This window comes from Cupressus sempervirens, chromosome 6 (assembly GCF_028749045.1).
Source record: "Cupressus sempervirens isolate cs-2001-9-10 chromosome 6, ASM2874904v1, whole genome shotgun sequence".
Taxonomy (NCBI): Eukaryota; Viridiplantae; Streptophyta; class Pinopsida; order Cupressales; family Cupressaceae; genus Cupressus; species Cupressus sempervirens.
In genome coordinates, this window is record NC_143123.1 from 671,963,360 (window position 1) to 671,982,148 (window position 18,789).

The 18,789-nt window shown below is 34.8% G+C and overlaps 1 protein-coding gene across 2 annotated transcripts in view; it reads left to right on the forward strand.

The window, feature by feature from the left end:
* Window positions 1–18,789, forward strand: part of LOC149553974 (indole-3-acetaldehyde oxidase-like) — a 234,801-nt gene that overhangs the window by 18,855 nt on the left and 197,157 nt on the right. Inside the window, exons 3-5 of one of the 2 annotated variants that reach the window (XM_089789308.1) lie at window positions 1,450–1,709; window positions 1,921–2,130; window positions 2,321–2,539. In XM_089789308.1, coding sequence (XP_089645434.1) covers window positions 1,450–1,709; window positions 1,921–2,130; window positions 2,321–2,539 — 689 coding nt within the window. The remainder of the gene's footprint in view (window positions 1–1,449; window positions 1,710–1,920; window positions 2,131–2,320; window positions 2,540–18,789) is intronic. The other variant, XM_089789309.1, reaches the window with a different exon arrangement.

Here is an 18,789-nt window from a genome sequence, read left to right on the forward strand (position 1 = left end):
TGATCAAATTAGCTTTTATTTGATGATGTCATAATGTTTTTAAGCTTTATTTGATAAAGGGTAGATGAAATAATTTTTAAATCGTGAGAAATCTTTGTTTTTTCATTTTGTTGAGTCATAGTTGAGTCGCTGTTCAGTCATGGGTCAAGTCGATCTTGTTGAGTCATAGGTGAGTCCAAGTCATGGAACTATGGTTTCAATAAAACCATGGTCTTCCAAAAGGAGCATTTGATTCATGAACAAGAGAACTATTCAAACCTAGTCACCACCTTTCATGCATGCAAATGTAACTCCTACTACATCTCTAGTTGAAAAGGTATTTTATTTGGAAAATGTAACTCTCTTCAAGATACTCTAGTATAGTCTTGGAATATATGTCCAAGATGACTTTCCTATTCCATTGTGTAGTGCTCATATTAATGCTCTCTTATAGTCATCATAATAAGTGGTATAGTTTGTCATATAAGCAATCTTTAAATTCTTTCTGAGTTGGCACCCTATTTAACACTAGTATCATGCATCCTGCAATCAAACTTTAGAGACACAATAAACTAATCAAATAGAAGTTATTATGATCACATACTGATTACATATCAATCACATAGGTATGAAAGTGTATTTTAGCTGAAGGGAACAACATTTTCACAGATACAAATATTGCCGAGTGTTTAAGGTGTACAAAACTCATGTATTACGAGGTCAATGCATCGAAAACAAAAATTACAATATGGAGGCATGAACTATGATAGAAAGGAGCTTGTAGCCTCAGTCCAGCATTTCTAACTCTATATGGAGTTGTATGCTTATATCTCAGGTAAGTCTACAAATGCTACTAGAGCCTTAGGAGCATTGCTTAGGATAGGGTTTTATTAGAAAACTAGAACTATATATGTAACTTAATTACTATTAACTTAATTGCTAAAAAGTTGAAAAAATAAAAACAATGTCGCTTTTCCATCCAACATGGCCCAAAAGATATTAATTATATTTGTTTTTTAAAACTAGAGCAGGGATTTGGGAGCAGCATCCCTCATGGTATCCAGGGTTGGCCCATTTTTCATTATTTTTATTGCTTTAAGTTTTAACCAACCTCCAAAAGTCCTCTTAAGTTCCAAACCATTCGAAATATGCTTGAATTTCATGCTTCTACACTTAAGCTCTCTCTCTCTCTCTCTCTCTCTCTCTCTCTCTCTCTCTCTCTCTCTCGTAAGCTTGGCTGAGGCTACATGTTTTGCACTCACTGGGTACTTGGGTCACAAGTCCCTGGGCCTTGTTTTAGCGTACTCACCTTATGGCTCACTAAGTCTAGTTGAGTTTGGGTCAGTCTTGCAACACTACTGGGTGGTATATATTTGATCAGAAAGTGTAACTGATGTAATGATGTCCTATGATTTTGCTTTTCTGAGATATGCATTTCATTGTGCCTAACACTGCCTGCAAAATGTGCAGGGGAAGCTGTTTATGTAGATGACATACCTTCTCCAAAAAATTGCTTATATGGGGCATATGTATACAGCAAAAAGGCTTTGGCATTGATTAAAAAGGTTGATTTAAAACACGTGTTGGAATCTCCAAGTGTTGTTTCCTACATATCCTCAAGTGATATCCCTAAACAAGGAAGAAACATAGGAGCTGAGGCACTTTTTGGTGGAGAAACTCTACTTGCTGAAGATACTGTAGAGTGCATTGGTCAACCGATAGGTCTTATGGTAATCAGATTGCAAGGATTTTCACGTGGAAATGTCAAATTGTTTCCATTTCAATGCTAAATATAGACTACTGTTTTAGTGCTACTGTACTATACTGTTACTTGAGCATTTGGTTGCCACAAGTCTGATTGAATATCACGTGTAAAATCCATTTTTTGAAAGTTACAAACATTTCTTTTTGTGATTTACAATTTATCTTGCATTTTATTAGGTTGCAAATACTTGGCATGATGCCAAAAGGGCAGCTGATAAAGTGATTGTAGACTATGATTGTGAGACATTAGGTTCTCCAATCCTATCTGTCGAAGATGCCAGAGAAAATAAAAGTTTCTTTCCAGTTCCAGAATGGTTTGCTCCAAAGCCCATAGGAGATTTTGCAAAAGGAATGTCAGAAGCAGATCATAAGATTGAATCTGCAGAGGTTATTTTTTAGAATATTCAGCTTCTTGTTCTGTCACTAATTAAACACACTAAGTATAGCTTACTGCAGTAGTAATTGGAGCATTTATCAACTCTTAAGTTCTGTAATGGGACAGTAAGAAGACACACTTTAGAGTACAGGGAGGATAATTCTGTGAATTCATATCTAACTTGAACAGTTGTTTCAATAGGTCAGAATTGGCTCTCAGTATTTCTTTTATTTAGAAAACCAGACTGCATTAGCTGTTCCAGATGAAGATGAGTGCATGGTAGTCCACAGCTCGTGCCAGAATCCTTGTATTGTACAGACAAGTATTGCAAAGTGTCTAGGGATTCCTATTAATAATGTGCGTGTTATAACAAGAAGAGTGGGCGGTGGATTTGGTGGAAAAGCCTTCAGGGCTGTACCTGTAAGTTCTTGCAAACAGGATTTTTCTTTTATTCTATGATTCTTTCTAAACATGTATAAATACTTATAGAACTATTTTATCTAAAATTGATGCCATTATCTATACTTCCGTGTAAGTACATTTTGTGCAAGTACAATGCAAACGATGAGATTATTCATTTATTTATTTTTCTTTTTGAAACATGCAAATCATATTAAGAAGTGATCAATAAGACTATACATTTTTGACAATTGAATTATATAGTTGAAATATATTGAAATAGGAATATCTTACAAATACTAGCACTATAAGTCTATATGTAAGTTGATTTGGCTGAAAGTGCTGGTTATCCATATTACGAGTTCAAGGTTTATAGATCTTGGAAATGTTAAATAGAAAGACAAAATGGGAAAGCACATCAAGTAGGACAGCAGTAAGCAGCAATAAGTATTTTAGGACATCATTTAGCATGACTGAATAAAATCAAGAGAAAATATCATTTCTTCCCCAAGTTTCTGGGATGAGAATAGCAAGGGACAGTGGGATGTATTTCTGGAATGGAGGTGCTTTTTGGCAATTTTTTAGGGGATGGCAAGGGATGACTATTTTAAAATAGGGAATTTATAAAAAATATAGGAAAACTTCATGTATTCATAACACTAATAAAGCAATTGTCATACACATTGTAGAAGCCTAGTATATAACTTTAGACTTGAATTGAGTTTTCACATGAAAATTTATAAACAGATTAACAAAACTTAAATACTTTCATTGTCAATAAGCATTCATATTATATAAGAACGATAGTTTGCAGACTCGGACTCGGAGAGTACTCAGCAGCCCAAAATTTTCAACTTGGCAAAAACTTGCCATATACTTGGGAAAAACTCCGCAAATCAGGAAGTACCGATATTAAAATCTCTTAAAGAAACATATATTTTTTGTAGAATTCAATTACAAAATGTATTAAATTAGAAATTGACATCTCAATAGAGAAAATGCGTAGTTTTCTAGCATTATCATCATGTGAAAAATGCATCTAATCTAATGTTTTCTCTGCATTGAGACTTTTTACCCACATATTTTTACATCTATAAATACGTGAGAGTTAAACTTGAGAGTACTCGGCCAGCAAAAATAATTGAGAGTACTTGGAGAGTTTGCAAATGTTAAAGTATCAGACTAGAACTTATATTACTCAAGGCAAAGATATAATAAGATTCTGGAGATGATTAAGTGAACTGAGATGAAATGAAGGAGATTCGATGCTGTTCTTATCTACTATATATATTGGAGGAGATCCGATGCTCTGAATATCTACTGGAAGACTTATGTATGTTTATGTGTTCGCTGTATATCCTGAAGCAAAGGAGATCGCAGATATATATATGCGGGCAGAAGAAAAGAAGTCACGACTAATAGCCGTGACTCATAATGATTAAGTGAACTGAGATGAAATGAAGGAGATTCGATGCTGTTCTTATCTGCTATATATATTGGAGGAGATCCGATGCTCTGAATATCTACTGGAAGACTTATGTATGTTTATGTGTTCGCTGTATATCCTGAAGCAAAGGAGATCGCAGATATATATATGCGGGCAGAAGAAAAGAAGTCACGACTAATAGCCGTGACTCATATTTGAGTCACGTCTATTAGACGTGACTGTTATTAAGTCGGGATAAGACATGGCTTATATAATTTCATTAATATAAAACTTGCGCCCGAGTCATATAAGGAACTAAGCGAGCGTAAATGAAACTAATACAAGCACCCAATATTATATCGAGATTAATATAAACTGACACCCCATAGTTATTAGTCAGTTTTATATAATATGAATAGATATGAAATTATAACTTATGTCATAATTTATATTTAGAATAACAATATATATATATATATATATATATATATATATATATATATATATATATATATATATATATATATATATATATATATATATATATATATATGTTTATCAAATATCTCATATATAATATAACATAAGAATAATTATAAGAGTTATAAATAACTCTTCAACTAAACTATACATCAACACTCCCTCTTAGATTAGTAGGGTATACATGTATAAGAAGTCTTTGATCAGAAGTCTTCTTTTGTCCAATGTCAAATATAAACATTGTAACACGTGAGAGTTTGGCCTACAAGAATATCAATTTCATGATATTCACCAATCTCTCAAAAGCAATGGCCTATCAGAAACATCAACTTAATGATGATCACCAAATGCTCAGTGTGGTAATGGCCTATCAAAATATCAGGGTATGATATACACCAAGTACGGAAAATATATCTATACAAACAACTTGTAGATAATCAAATTAATGATATCAACCGCCTAGTTGTTTGATTCACAAGATAAAGCCCTTACATGAAACACTTTCACAAAAATGAATCATGCTACAAGTTATTGTAAGGACATCACGTTACAACAACTTCTCCTGATACAAGTGATAATCATTTAGAAGTCGTCACTTCTTCATGATGTACACAGGGGACATGCTCATACATGTATGACATCAAAGGTTCACATGAAGTTTCCATGAATACTGTCATGTGGTGGTGTCACAACATTCACCATAAAACATATCAGAGAATAAGGTTTCTCCCTCTTAGTTTGATATCAACTTTTCTGACCTCTTAGCTCAAGGTTCTCTCCGATGAAGTATCAGACTTCCTCTGAATCTGTTATCATCTTTCTATCCTCTTAGAAGCAAGTCATGTCATGCTTCCCTAGTTCAATAGGTATCCTGATAGCATAAGGTCTTCCAGCCTACAAACATGAGACTTTATCCCATGAATCATAGTCCTATAGCTGTTATAGTTCCTGACTAGTGGAGAATCCGTCAACAAGGTCTACTCTTTCTGAACCAAGATCATCAAAAATTTGATTGAAGCATTTAAAAAAAAATTAAAATTTCTGCTCCCTCTCTATTTCCAAGGTTGCCTCTAATGAACTATCAGACTCCCTCTCATAATTTCACTCATCAAGGATATTTGCTTCAAGAAACTCACATTATCCAACCTAATCATCAGATGATTCGTGAATCCTAAATCACAACTTCTTTGGAGCTACTATCATAAAATTGAGTCTGCACAATATTTGGTAGCATACCTAATGTACCGAACTTCTTTTCCTGCAAGAACATCCTCAGAGACAAAGGAAAAGATCAAGGCAAATAACTCTTTATCGTAATTATAGAAATACAAAAATAAGAGAGAGACTACAAATATATATATTGAAAGATGATAAATACTTATCTGCACATGAAGGTCCATATCCATCAAGTCAGAAAATGCCTCTGTATAATCATTTGTCAAATAATGAGAATGGAACATTGGTATTATATATATATATAACAATGGGAATGGAACATTGGTTTATATTCCCCCCACAATGTAAAATTTCCACTCTTACATCGTCAAATAATCAATTGTGGCAAAACTACTTGGTTTAAATTCTTGTAATAAAGAGCAACCCTCCATCTATAGAAGCCCTTTCACATCATTAATGTGGATTGGATAAAAAAACACTAATCTCTCACAATTTCTGATAAATGGGAGGAACTTTTGAATTTTGTCTTCCAAAATGTAACATTTGGTGATTCCCATATAACATACTTTTATAGCTTAAGCATAGTCAAATTTGAAAGACATCTCAAACTTGGAACCTCCTACATTATCACGATATTCCACAAGGGTTGCTTCCTAAGTCCACCATAACACTCTAGATGCCTTAGAAATGAAGCATCTTATGGCACTTCTCTCATTATGACATTCATTGAATCACTGATCGGTATCTCTGAAGGTGGGTGTACATGTAAGATAGTCTCATAATTTCTTATTACATCTTCCAAGGAACAAACTGACCATTTTGATAAATCTCATCATAGTGTGCTCCCTCTCATTGGAAGAGCCCTTCATAGTAAGAATTTCTTTGATCTCAATAGCAACAAAGCATTTTACTTTGAGTCATATGTAGTTATGTATTTTTCTTCACATCTTCTCCATATCTTAACATCATATCATACATTCTTGCAATCCATCATCTAAATAGTGGTTTAGAGTGGGCACCTATATGGAGCAACTTCCTGGCTGATGAACTCATCCACAATAGTATTCTAGTTTCTATTAGGTTGCCCATTTATAGAAACACACGACTCTGACTTATGTCCTTATATATATTGCTCAGACATGTGGAAAGCATGCTGGCAGGTTGGAATAAATTCCAAACAAAATTCTGTTCAAGCATCGTAACATTCAAATACATCTACCATGTTTTCCATATATCTCTTGCGGTTATAATCCTCGAAGTAAGTGTCATTGCACATTCATAATATTATTTGAGGGCCTTAATGATGTTTGATAATTACTAATGATTATGAAATCGATTGAAGAAATCACACAACTGACTCCTCATCACTATTGCTCCCACAACTCCTATAGCAGTGCTGTGTAATTTCCAAATACTTATCATGGAATGATAACTGCAAAATCCCACACGATTACATCTGTTAGAGGCATTTCCTAAAAGACAAAAAATCTCCTAGTCTTTTCAAGATCGCCACCACATCTCGTGACACAAAATATCATTGTCTCATGTCATTGAAAAACTTGTGAAAGTGCATTGTTGGCCATGCAGTTGTGCAATAGTTGAAGATGTGCATTGGCATCTTCAGGGGGATTGTGTATTCTAAGAAGTCAGTCAAGTGCCTCCTTCAATCAACTACCATCTTTACATAATACTATTCCACTCGGATGGGTACTCGATGATATTGTCTACTTGTATGATCATGGCGGCTCCAATCTTCAATAACTATTGAGATAATAAATGATTCTTGCAAACTAACAGTTGTAGAACAAAAATGTTAAAGCTTTCCAATATGTATAGGTGTTCCGTTTAATATATCATCTTCTCTTGTTGACGTAGGCCTTCTTTAAATAGATGTAGAGGAACAACAAGGATCATTATTAAGATTTCGTATGACCCGTGGCGCTCAACTCGTGATGAAATTTCTAAAATGGGAGATCGTTTTTCATAAAGCGTCGTATCCCAAATGATGCATTTCTACTGTGCTCTCACATCCCAATGCTGAAAGAGAATTTCGCCCATATGAGTCGGTTGACTCCTCACCTTGGTCCCATACTCTTGTTTGTCCCCTATAATATTTGTAGGGCCCTTCTTGTCCTTAATATCTATTTGCTCAAACTCCTCTTTCAAATAACTGGTGATCACTCTAGACACTAATGTTGTTTGATCACTCCTTTGACTCCAATGATGATGTGCAGTACAACTCATATGATGATAGCACTTTCTTGTGTTTTGTGGGTAATCATACTCTATCGCAGTTAGGAAAATCATAGACGGAATGTGTGCTACTGTCTTATTCATGGGCGGAAGATTGCATTCTATCTCTGTAGTGAATGTTCAACAATGTGTTCATGAGGACATCGTGGTTTCTCTTTGTTTTCTGATCCCTTATGTTAGTGCTTTCACGTGCATCTACATTCTGATTCACCGCCTTCCAAAATAGAAATGAGATACAATATAAACTCTATGGCTATAGTTTCAATGATTCTATCATCGATGTTTATCATTGCCAATCTTTTGATTGCAACTCTTATGTTGATCCCAAGGATTCGAACTTGCTCTGATACCATGTTAAAGTATCAGACTAGAACTTATATTACCCAAGGCAAAGATATAATAAGATTCTGGAGATGATTAAGTGAACTGAGATGAAATGAAGGAGATTCGATGCTGTTCTTATCTGCTATATATATTGGAGGAGATCCGATGCTCTGAATATCTACTGGAAGACTTATGTATGTTTATGTGTTCGCTGTATATCCTGAAGCAAAGGAGATCGCAGATATATATATATATGCGGGTAGAAGAAAAGAAGCCACGACTAATAGCCGTGACTCATATTTGAGTCACGTCTATTAGACGTGACTGTTATTAAGTCGAGATAAGACACGGCTTATATAATTTCATTAATATAAAAGTTCCGCCTGAGTCATATAAGGAACTAAGCGAGCGTAAATGAAACTAATACAAGCACCCGATATTATATCGAGATTAATATAAACTGACACCCCATAGTTATTAGCAGTTTTATATAATATGAATAGATATGAAATTATAACTTATGTCATAATTTATATTTAGAATAACAATCTATATATATATATATATGTTTATCAAATATCTCATATATAATATAACATAAGAATAATTATAAGAGTTATAAATAACTCTTCAACTAATCTATACATCAACAGCAAACTATGATAAGAACTATAACAAAATGCCCAAAGGCTGTAATTTTCAACTATATAATGAAAAAAAATCATAGAAACATATGTTTGTCCCTAGTTAGTAGATGCAACGGGTAGGTCTGTATTGAAGTTGAAGCTTGAGTTTGAGTCACTTCCAGTCTATGAAACCCCTTCTGATCCCTTGTGTCTCCTCATCAATTTGTATAGCATTTTTAGGATCAACATCCCAACATAAGGCTGGAGTTTGATGATATTAAGGGGTCTATTGATCCTGTAGTTGTAAGCCATTATGCATGACTATCAATTTCTTTGATTGTCTAGAGGTAAAGTTGTTCCTCTTGTTCGATTATGTAATGTCTCCATTTTTTTCGTGAGCATCATAGTTCATGGGATTAGTGACTAGTCTATTATTTAACCCTTGTAGGCTAATCAGATGGATAGAGTGTCTTTGTAGGCAGTTCTAGAGGCTATTTTCCCACTCTAGAGGTCAGGGACATTCAGGTTCACTCTTTGTTTGGATCACTTTAGTACACTTACTATTTATAGTCGGTCATTTATCCAACATTACTATATTTGGCAGGTCACTTGGGCTGGCCTCAGTTGCAATGATGACCTTTGACATCTTTGTTGATCAGCTATTCAAGGATTTACTAATTATAGCAGGTCAGGGGTTGGTAGAAACATGCCCTTACAATGTTTAGTAAAACGGTTGGATGCACAATAGATACAATGTTCAACTCTCAGGTTTAGTCAAAATTGAGAAATAATGATATATGGTGGAGTTATAACATTATAATTATTATTGAAGTTATATTTTAGTTAATTAATTATTAAGTGCATATCATTGATAAATTAAGTGGACTTTATTTAAAGGAAGTTTTAAATGTTTTAAAAATACACTTTGTAATAAGTGATGAAGTGTTATTTAAAAGGGAGATATAAGTGTTTAATTCAGTGGACTTTATTTAAAGGAAGTTTTAAATGTTTTAAAAGTACACTTTGTAATAAGTGATGAAGTGTTATTTAAAATTGAGATAGATGCATCAAAAGGAGGGAAATATAATTACATGTTACATTTCAATAGCAAATACACTTGTAAGTTATGAGAAGTGTATTCATGAAGCCTCATGATCGTTTTATTCCTTGGGAATTATTAAAGCCAAATGAAAAAGGAAATGGATTCATAATTGATGCATTTGTTTATTGTGTTTGGGGGAATAGAAATTTGGAACAAGGGTTTCAATTTATCAGTTTGAAAAATTGTGAATTCTTCCATGTTTTATGAGCACTTTGAGTTGGTTAAATGCCTAATGAATTGTTTGTCATGTCCCCTTTCTAGAGTGGACATCAGAGACGATAGAGTTGGCCTATCATTAGAGTCTCATAGGCTGGCAGTGGTGTTTAGGGACTCAGTCAGGGTATACAGTGTTCGGATTTGGAGTTTCAGACAACAGGAGGGCAGTTGAGAGCAGTTCCTTAATTGTAGGAGTTTCCTACATTTTAGGAGGTGGAGATGGGTTACATTCTTGAGTCTCTACGAGATCATTCTATGGTTTCAGTTTCAAGAGATTCAGAGACATTCCTATTTTTTAGGAGTATCCCTAATTTTGAGGGATAAGACTGTTAGTTATTTCAAATTATATGGCATTAGTCACAAGAGGTGACGAGATCAGTTTCACCTTGTAGAGGTGTTTTGGGCTATCAGTTCACTATTTGGGAAATATTTTAATATATTTAAATATTCTCCTAAGTTAGCATTTTAATAATTTAAATAAGGCTAAGTTATAGCCATTTTGGAGTCATAAGGGGTTTTTTGGCCTCATTTGGATGAGTATCCCTTGGTGTAATAGCTCGTTAGAAAGTTTTTGAATTTTTTTAAATATTTCTCTTTTGACTCAGAGCTTTTCGGTGAACTGATTTCTTTCTATTGGGAAAAAGGTCAATTTCTGGATACTAGACCACTTTAAAAATGAGAAATATATTATTTTATAACCCAACGCCACATGGAGACATTTTTACGGTTCGAGCTAAGTATGGTGAGTTATAAGGAGGTAAAGAGAAAGTTCTAATTCATTATTGACATATTACATCTTGGATTTGCGATTTGGGCTCTGATTGAGCTTTCAGCACTTGGGACGCCAACCCCACTTGCTTTGCCTGTTTGGGACGTAGCCCCCAAAATAGTGGTTTGGATTTGTTGTTGTCAGAGGCGTCTTGGAGATTGTGCATTGTTTCTTCTTGGGAACGCAGTATTGAATCAGAGTTTCAGCTGGGATTTGGGCATTCTATCCACGTGTGGGCACTTTGTAGGTGTACGGAAACACCTAAGAGCCATATTCTTTCCCACGTGCAGCAATGGAGAGCAAGAATCTGGCCGTATCTTCTTTCTGGGTTCATATTTCTTCTTCACGCCTTCAGGTTGGGTTTATCTTGGATTGTAATCATCTGGATATTATTGTAAATCTTCATCCGGTTACAAACTAGGTTTTATATTTAAAAATCTGCTTGAAGCGAAATTACTTTGGCTATGTTTGAAATATATTTTCAGAATTGGTTCAGGTTATTGTACTTCTGTTATTACTCATTGCAAAATCATCAAAAACATAAAACACTCAAACCCTTCTGCAACGTCTGTCTAGCTCTGCAAGAAAATATTATTAAAGAGGGAAAACAAATTTAAAAATAATAAAATTACAGTAGATCAGCAAAAGAGACCCATCAGGGAACTTTCATTGTTCCAATGCTAGAGCTTCTACTAGAGGCCATGATTGAATTCAATGGCGAAGGAAGTGGTGTTCAAAATCCATAATTTATTTTTGGATTAGCTTCAGATATAATGAGAAGGTGTATTTGATAGTTTCTAGCCACAAGATTCAGTGTGAGACATAATTAAGGGCAACTAGTGTAATTACCAGCAGTCATGTGAGCCATTGAGGGTTGGAGAGTGCTTGGATAGGGTTCTATTTCAGCGTTCGACATTCTTTGGACTTCCAACATCCTTGGTGTTTACATCATTATTGAATTTCTAGCAAGCTGTGTGAAAAAACCAGGCTCCATTATGTTAAATGGTTTTTCAAGTAGATAGTTGCAAATAACTTTCATTGTAATAATTTAGATTTTCAAATCAGAAATTCTAAAGTTTATGCAGATGCTGGTCCAGTGTTTGATTGAATGTTTGGTGTGATGCCTTAAACATCTCCATCATTTGATGAATGCCAACTGTTTGGTTTAATTCCTATGCCTTTTGTTCGACAATTCATACTTTATAAATGTTACCGATTTTTTTTTTAATAACACCATGATGAAGTAATGTTTTTCAATTAAGCATGACAATTGTTTGACAAAATGCACACGACACAAGAATGAAAATTTAAAAGAAAAATTGCAAAGGATATTACAGTGGTTAATTCAGAACTAGTTGGGGTTCTTACACTGGTATCAGAGCGGTATCCTGCCAAAGGGTGGAAGTCATTGAGCCCATACTTTTGATTTGAGTGTCCAACATTCTTGCAGCTGCTTCAGTTATGGAAAATTCCAAGAAATCAATTAAATAGGGAAATGCGTTGAATAGCATGATTATTTCCAGGAAGCAGTCAAGTGCCATAATGAAAAACTTGGACAAGATTAAGAAAAACCAAAAAAGGATGGATGGATTGCTTCCAAACCTGATAACCATAGACATTTTAGCACGATATATGACATCCATTTTAAGGGGTCTAATTCACAAAACAAAAATGAAGAGAAACAAGAGGTCTCTACAGGTGGGACATCTAGAAATCTTTACAATGAACTTTCAGCAGCTAGTGACCAGCATGCAGCTGATCCCATGGAGATAAAAAATCAGGCTTACATTAAGGGAGATGTTTGGTGCAAAACACTTTATGGTGACTTCCAGATTGGGGAGGCACTAGTGATGTTTGAAGTTAAACCAGTTGCATTCAAACGACTGAATGAAGATAAGGTTTCTTGTGATGTTAGTCATACTAATGAAACCTGAATAAAGGTCCAAGATCAAAAGGTGGATATAGAAGTTGATCCTTTATGTAGTGGAGCAACCAATAGTGTTTTGACTACATATGATGAAGGGGATTTTCTACAAAGTCATGTTGTCATTACTGATTTGTTTGAAGACAATCATGTGAAGTCCCATCATTCTCATACAACAGGAGTTTGTGATCATGAGGAAGCCAAGGATATGCCTTCAACTATTGATGTCAGTAGCAGTGATACTTTGCATCAACATGGGATAGCAGTGATGACACATGTGCAGGTTGATACTAGTGAGTTCCCACATGATAGTAATCAAGAACTGTGTACTGATGATGATTTGTGGGATGAAGATTCATGCCATGATGAGTCTGATTTTTAAAATCAGAACTTGGTAGATAAATAAATAAATCTTTTGGTTGGCAATAGGTCCTAGGATCGTGATTTGCAGGGGCATGTAGTTATATTGGGGTGGGAGTGTGTGGAGATACTGTCAAATCAGCAATTTGTACAGTGTCTACTAAGCCATCCATTGAGGTACAAAGTGGCAGTACCTTAGTTGATGATATGTGTGCTTATGATTGCACGCATGATGCTGCTTATCATGAGGTGAGTGATGTGGATACAACCTCATATGATAGTGCAGATTTTGGGAGTAATATGTTTCAGGTCCACATCATTTGGTTGGGCAACTAAAGGTGGATGACAATATGATTGCTACAGCCATTGAGCATTTTGATTTTGTTCGACAGTTGTTGGCAACTGATGGTTGGAGCACTCTTGTGATAGATGAACATTGTGATAGTGGTCTTTCTCTAGGATAATTTCATGCACTTTGAGAAGCAAAGAACAATGCAACAAATTACTTGCGACTACTTGTAGATAGAGATTATCTTCTTGAGTGAGGTTGTATTTGATATGATGCACTAAAGGGGAACGAAGAGGTGGTTGACAAGTTCACTTACAAACTTGAGGTGTCTATGGATTCATTGAGGAGCACCCAGTTGGACCTGTTGGTTCCCAAAACCACAGATTGAAAATCCAAGAGCTTTGCCAATTCTCCAATAGGATTACCCAATCAGTTTTGGCCAATGAACGAGAATGATCTCCTGATTCTCTTCCCCTACACTTCAGGCTTTGCTAAACCTAGGTGGATGAACCTTCTTTGAACCCTGATTGGTTGGTTCAAAAGCTTTTCTATAGCGAATTTGAACTTTATAAATTCTTAGGGTTGGTAAAATCCTAGAACTTGATCAAAATAAAATTTAATGAATGCTTTGATACGATTGAATGTTTCTATAATACTTGAGCTGATGCTTGTAGGGAGGAGATATAGGAGGGAATTGTTAACTTCAACTATGAATCCAACAATTGTTTTAATGACTTGAAAGACTAGTGCTTTGTTTGTTCGGGACATAGAGTCGACCACAATGAAGATTATTACACAACTTTATGAGACAATATATTAAAATGTCATCATTTATCTCTATACTCCAAATGCAGAAGATTAATCTTATATGCAATTCAATGTTAGTCCAAAAGAAATCTAACTTCTTTTGTGGAAGTCTAATTAGATACAAATGCAAAAACACATATATTTCACACTGTTCCTTGATTATCAGACAAAGAATGCTGTGAAAATTCCGATGCATAAACCTTTTCAAGAGTAATTTAATAATTGTCTTATAAATCATAAAGGACAAATGAAAATTGTTTATTATCCTCTCTGCTTTGAATAATACAAACAAAAATCTTTTATTTATCATCAAATAATATTTATTAATTCATATTAAAGTCACACTTTAATATTTTACATTCTTCCTTACAAGTAAATATATCTTGTTTTTGTTTCTCTTCCAAATATTTCATTTTTTTGGGCATCTTCTATTTATATTTAGGCGAGAAGGTATGAGAATCAATGAGCACGTTCTTTCATATCATTAATCTCAATTAATTGGTTTTAACCACTTGATTATGTAACACAATTAAAAATGGACCTTTTTTATTTGGCAAACATCCTTCTATAGTCGAGAGCAAATCTAAAAGTGACGTTGTCTTTAGATATTTTGTTTAGAGTTGATATAAACTGGAGTTGATGATAGTACAAGGAATACATCTAGTTTAATGTAAAGGGTCTCCATGATATCCAGTTTCTCCATCAGACTGACTCACTTAACTAGACCCCTTCTATGACATTCGTTCACCATTGCACAAACTGAATATTTTTCCTTGCACATATTACTAAAACTTAAACTACGTGTCTTTCATATTCTTCTTTGTAGTGGTGACACGGAAGGTAAGGTTTATCATAATACTCATCACTGCTTGATATATGCCACAATCTTGAAACTTCTCATCTCTATAGTTGACATTGGCTTCTTTAAAATTCATATGGATGATTCATCTCCGATATCGCCGTTTTATATTTCTATGACCAAAGAGTTTTGATGCGTCATCAAACATCTCCAGTAAACATCACTGTACACCTGTAGAAACACATTATTATTATCAGTATCACAATAAGGCATTACAATGCCCTGGTATCCTCAAGTGTTGCAAAACTGCAATTTGTCATTTTCTATAGGCTCATCCTCTGTATATTCGAACAATTTCATGACAATATCACCACTTCTTTCGAATATTAAATTGCTGATTTGTTAAATTATAAATACATAATGTAGCATTTATTTTGTTTCCAAACTTATCCATTCTGTTGGATCTTCATATTTAATCAAATACACAATGAAACATAGTCGCCATGTTGTCTACCTCAACGCTGCATCATGGGTCCTTTTACACTTCGACAGTATTGATATGATTCGAATGCAATGGTTTCTATTCTATTTAAAAACATTTCCAATTGAACAGGCTTCACATGGTATTATTTTGTTACATACATATTTGCATCTCCCGGCTTCCCATTCATCCTCCTGCATAGGGTCATGTTATGCCCATGATGCAACTTGTTTATAAATGCTAACGACTCATTCCTCTTAATCACTCACAATATTTAATTTCTCCATGAATGATATTCCAGTGCGGTGCATGCCTTCTGATATCTGATATCATGACATGTCCATTGGTTTATTTTTCTGTAAAATACGACTCACTGTTAATTCAATATATTTAGTCATGTGTCATTGTTTGTCTTGCCATCACAAAATTTTTGACGTCTTGTGAATATGAAATGAATATTGATTTGACTCTTGCTTTAGCCGATGAAGCTTATTTTTACTCAAATAATATGGTTATTTGCAATGTCAAATCTTTGTTTTTCGATCTTTGAATTGACTAGATAGTACTTTCTCAAGAAAATCAGTTTTCATAATCTTTCACCAATAATCTTTGTATTTAATAATTGGGTGTATAAACTTCATTGTTCATGATCTGCTGATGAACTCACTTCAGGAAGATAAATAGTTAACGCAGTTATTCCCAAAAATATTCATGCAACACTATAACACTTGAATTTCTTGGTATATGGTACAATTACTGCTAATGTAGATAATTTGCCTCCCTGTTGCAGAGTGAAAAATATTGATTCTAGAGGGAATGAGTTGGCCGGGTTGAAAGCCCCATTCTAAGTATAATGCAACTTGAATCTGCTCCAAATGGTCCATCCATATAATTTTCAAAAGGGAGCTTGTATGTGAGAGCCCATTGTTCAAAATCTTCCTTTGCATTCTTAGGTGATAATTTGGGAATCTTCCATGACATGTTTGGTATTAGGTAACTTTGTATAGTGCTGAAACGCCTTAATTTGGAGACACACAGAATTTGGCTAAATGGGCTTCAGAATATCTAGTAAGAGATTATTGCTTCATACATCATATATTGTGAGGACATTGACTTCTAGCACTTAAGCTCAAATGAATGCCCTAATTTTTTGCAAAAATTAGAGCTCCATTAGGACTTTCAAGAGACACAATCACGGTTTGAGGAGCTTACTATGGACTTGAGCTGAGCATAGTCTTCACCAACTACAATTACTATTCAAACTTCTATAATGAGAGTTGGTGATGACCTTATGCCCATGGTTTGTGGTGACGGAAGTGGTTACATCCATCACAGTTACAGTTGTAGTTGATATAGATGGGACAATTGCATTAGTAGAACAGTAGAGAACCACATGTTGCGCCAGGTTCTCCTGAGGGTAGTCCTTTGACATGTGATGTAGGGCAGATTTTGGGTAGCTCTTGCGATGAAGGAGTTGTGTAACAATTCATGACACTATTCCATCCTCTTCATGGGACATATGCAAAGTATCATCTAGTTGGGAAGATAGCTCTCATGTTGGGTGGTTTCCTTCTATTGGAAGCAAATTTGTTATTTCATCCCATTTTGATCGATAGTTTGTTAAGCCACAGAGTTGGAGGGATTAGTTGAAGATTATTGGAGAGAAGGTTGATTCAACCATATCTCTCTTTGACTACATGCATAAGTATGTTGAGTACCTTCTTTGAAGAGCAAAATTTGAGGAGAGACAGTATGAGGTTGGGGCTAGTACTCATATTCACGATTTGAGGTTTATTTAGAGTGCTTTATAAGTATTTAAATTAGAATACCTCTACTTGTTTCATGATATAGGGTTTCCTATTGGGTATGCAGAGAGACTTGTTAGGGCATCTACCTAATTAGCTATCTAGAGTCAGAGTTTGAAGCCATCTTTTGATTCCAGAGTTGTTAACGATGAGCTATTGACAAAAATTAGAGCCTTTTATCGTAATTGCTTAGTGAGGAGTGCTTATCATTTTTCATTTGATCCACATGTGGAGGACTTGATGATGCGTTGATATGGATTGGCTCCATGATTATACCATCCTTTGTGGGATGGGTATTCACCATCTTCAATAGATGGATTTGATAGCTGCAAGTTTGTGGGGAACAACTTGCAAAGTCATTAAATTTGTGGCATGTTAGCAGAGGATGAAGATAGTGATTGTCATACAAACTCTTTCAAGAGTTCTTATACTCTACAGTACACCCAGGGGGATTGATAGACTGTAGAGGGGGTTTTGGTATAGTAGATGCTTTTAGATATTCTAACCTAAGTATGATGGATGGATGTGAGTTTCATTTACATTGAGATCCAGGTGGTGGCAAGGTTAGCATTGCGGGTTGGATAGGTCCCATTAGGTTGCTTCACTATCTATAGCATGGTGATGTGATGAAATTAGCATAACAAAAGTTTGAGGTTGTTCTTCTTGCCAGATATCTATTTAGAATTTGGGATCTAGGTATATTTGGTTGGATACTCTTTAGTTTTTTGTGGGGGCCTATGCGTGCATCAAGGCTCCAGTCTAGGTCCATTGGGGAGTATTACAGTGTGTACAAGGTGTGGATTTCTTATAGTTTCACTTTTGATTGCCTGTTCAATGTGGAACATTTTTTAATCTTCCTTTCGATTTCCAGTTTAGTGGAGTTTCTTTGCAATTGTGATTGCTTGGGGACAAGCAATCTTAGGGAGGGTAGAGTGTAATGTCCCCATTTTCCGTGAGCATCATATTTTGTGGGATTAGTCTATTATTTAACCCTCGTAGGTTAATCAAATGGATAAAGTGTCCTTGTTGGCAGTGCCAGAGGTTATTTTCCCATTCTAGAGGTCAAGGAAGTTCATATTTGCTCTTCGTTTGGGTTAGTTTGGTACACTTGCTATTTATAGTAAGTAATTTATCCAACATTACTACATTTGGTAGGGCATTTGGATCGGCCTCAACAGCAGCGATAACCCTTGACATTTTGTTGATTAGGTATTCAGGGATTTACTAATTATAGAAGGTTAGGAGTTGATAGAGATGGACCCTTACTATTTTTATTAAGGTAGTTGGATGCACAGTAGATACAATAGTTAACTCTCAAGTTCAATCAAAATTAAGAAATGATGATTAATGACACAGTTATAACATTATAATTATTATTGAAGTTATACTTGAATAAAAAATAATTATTAAGTGCACATCATTGAGAAATTAATG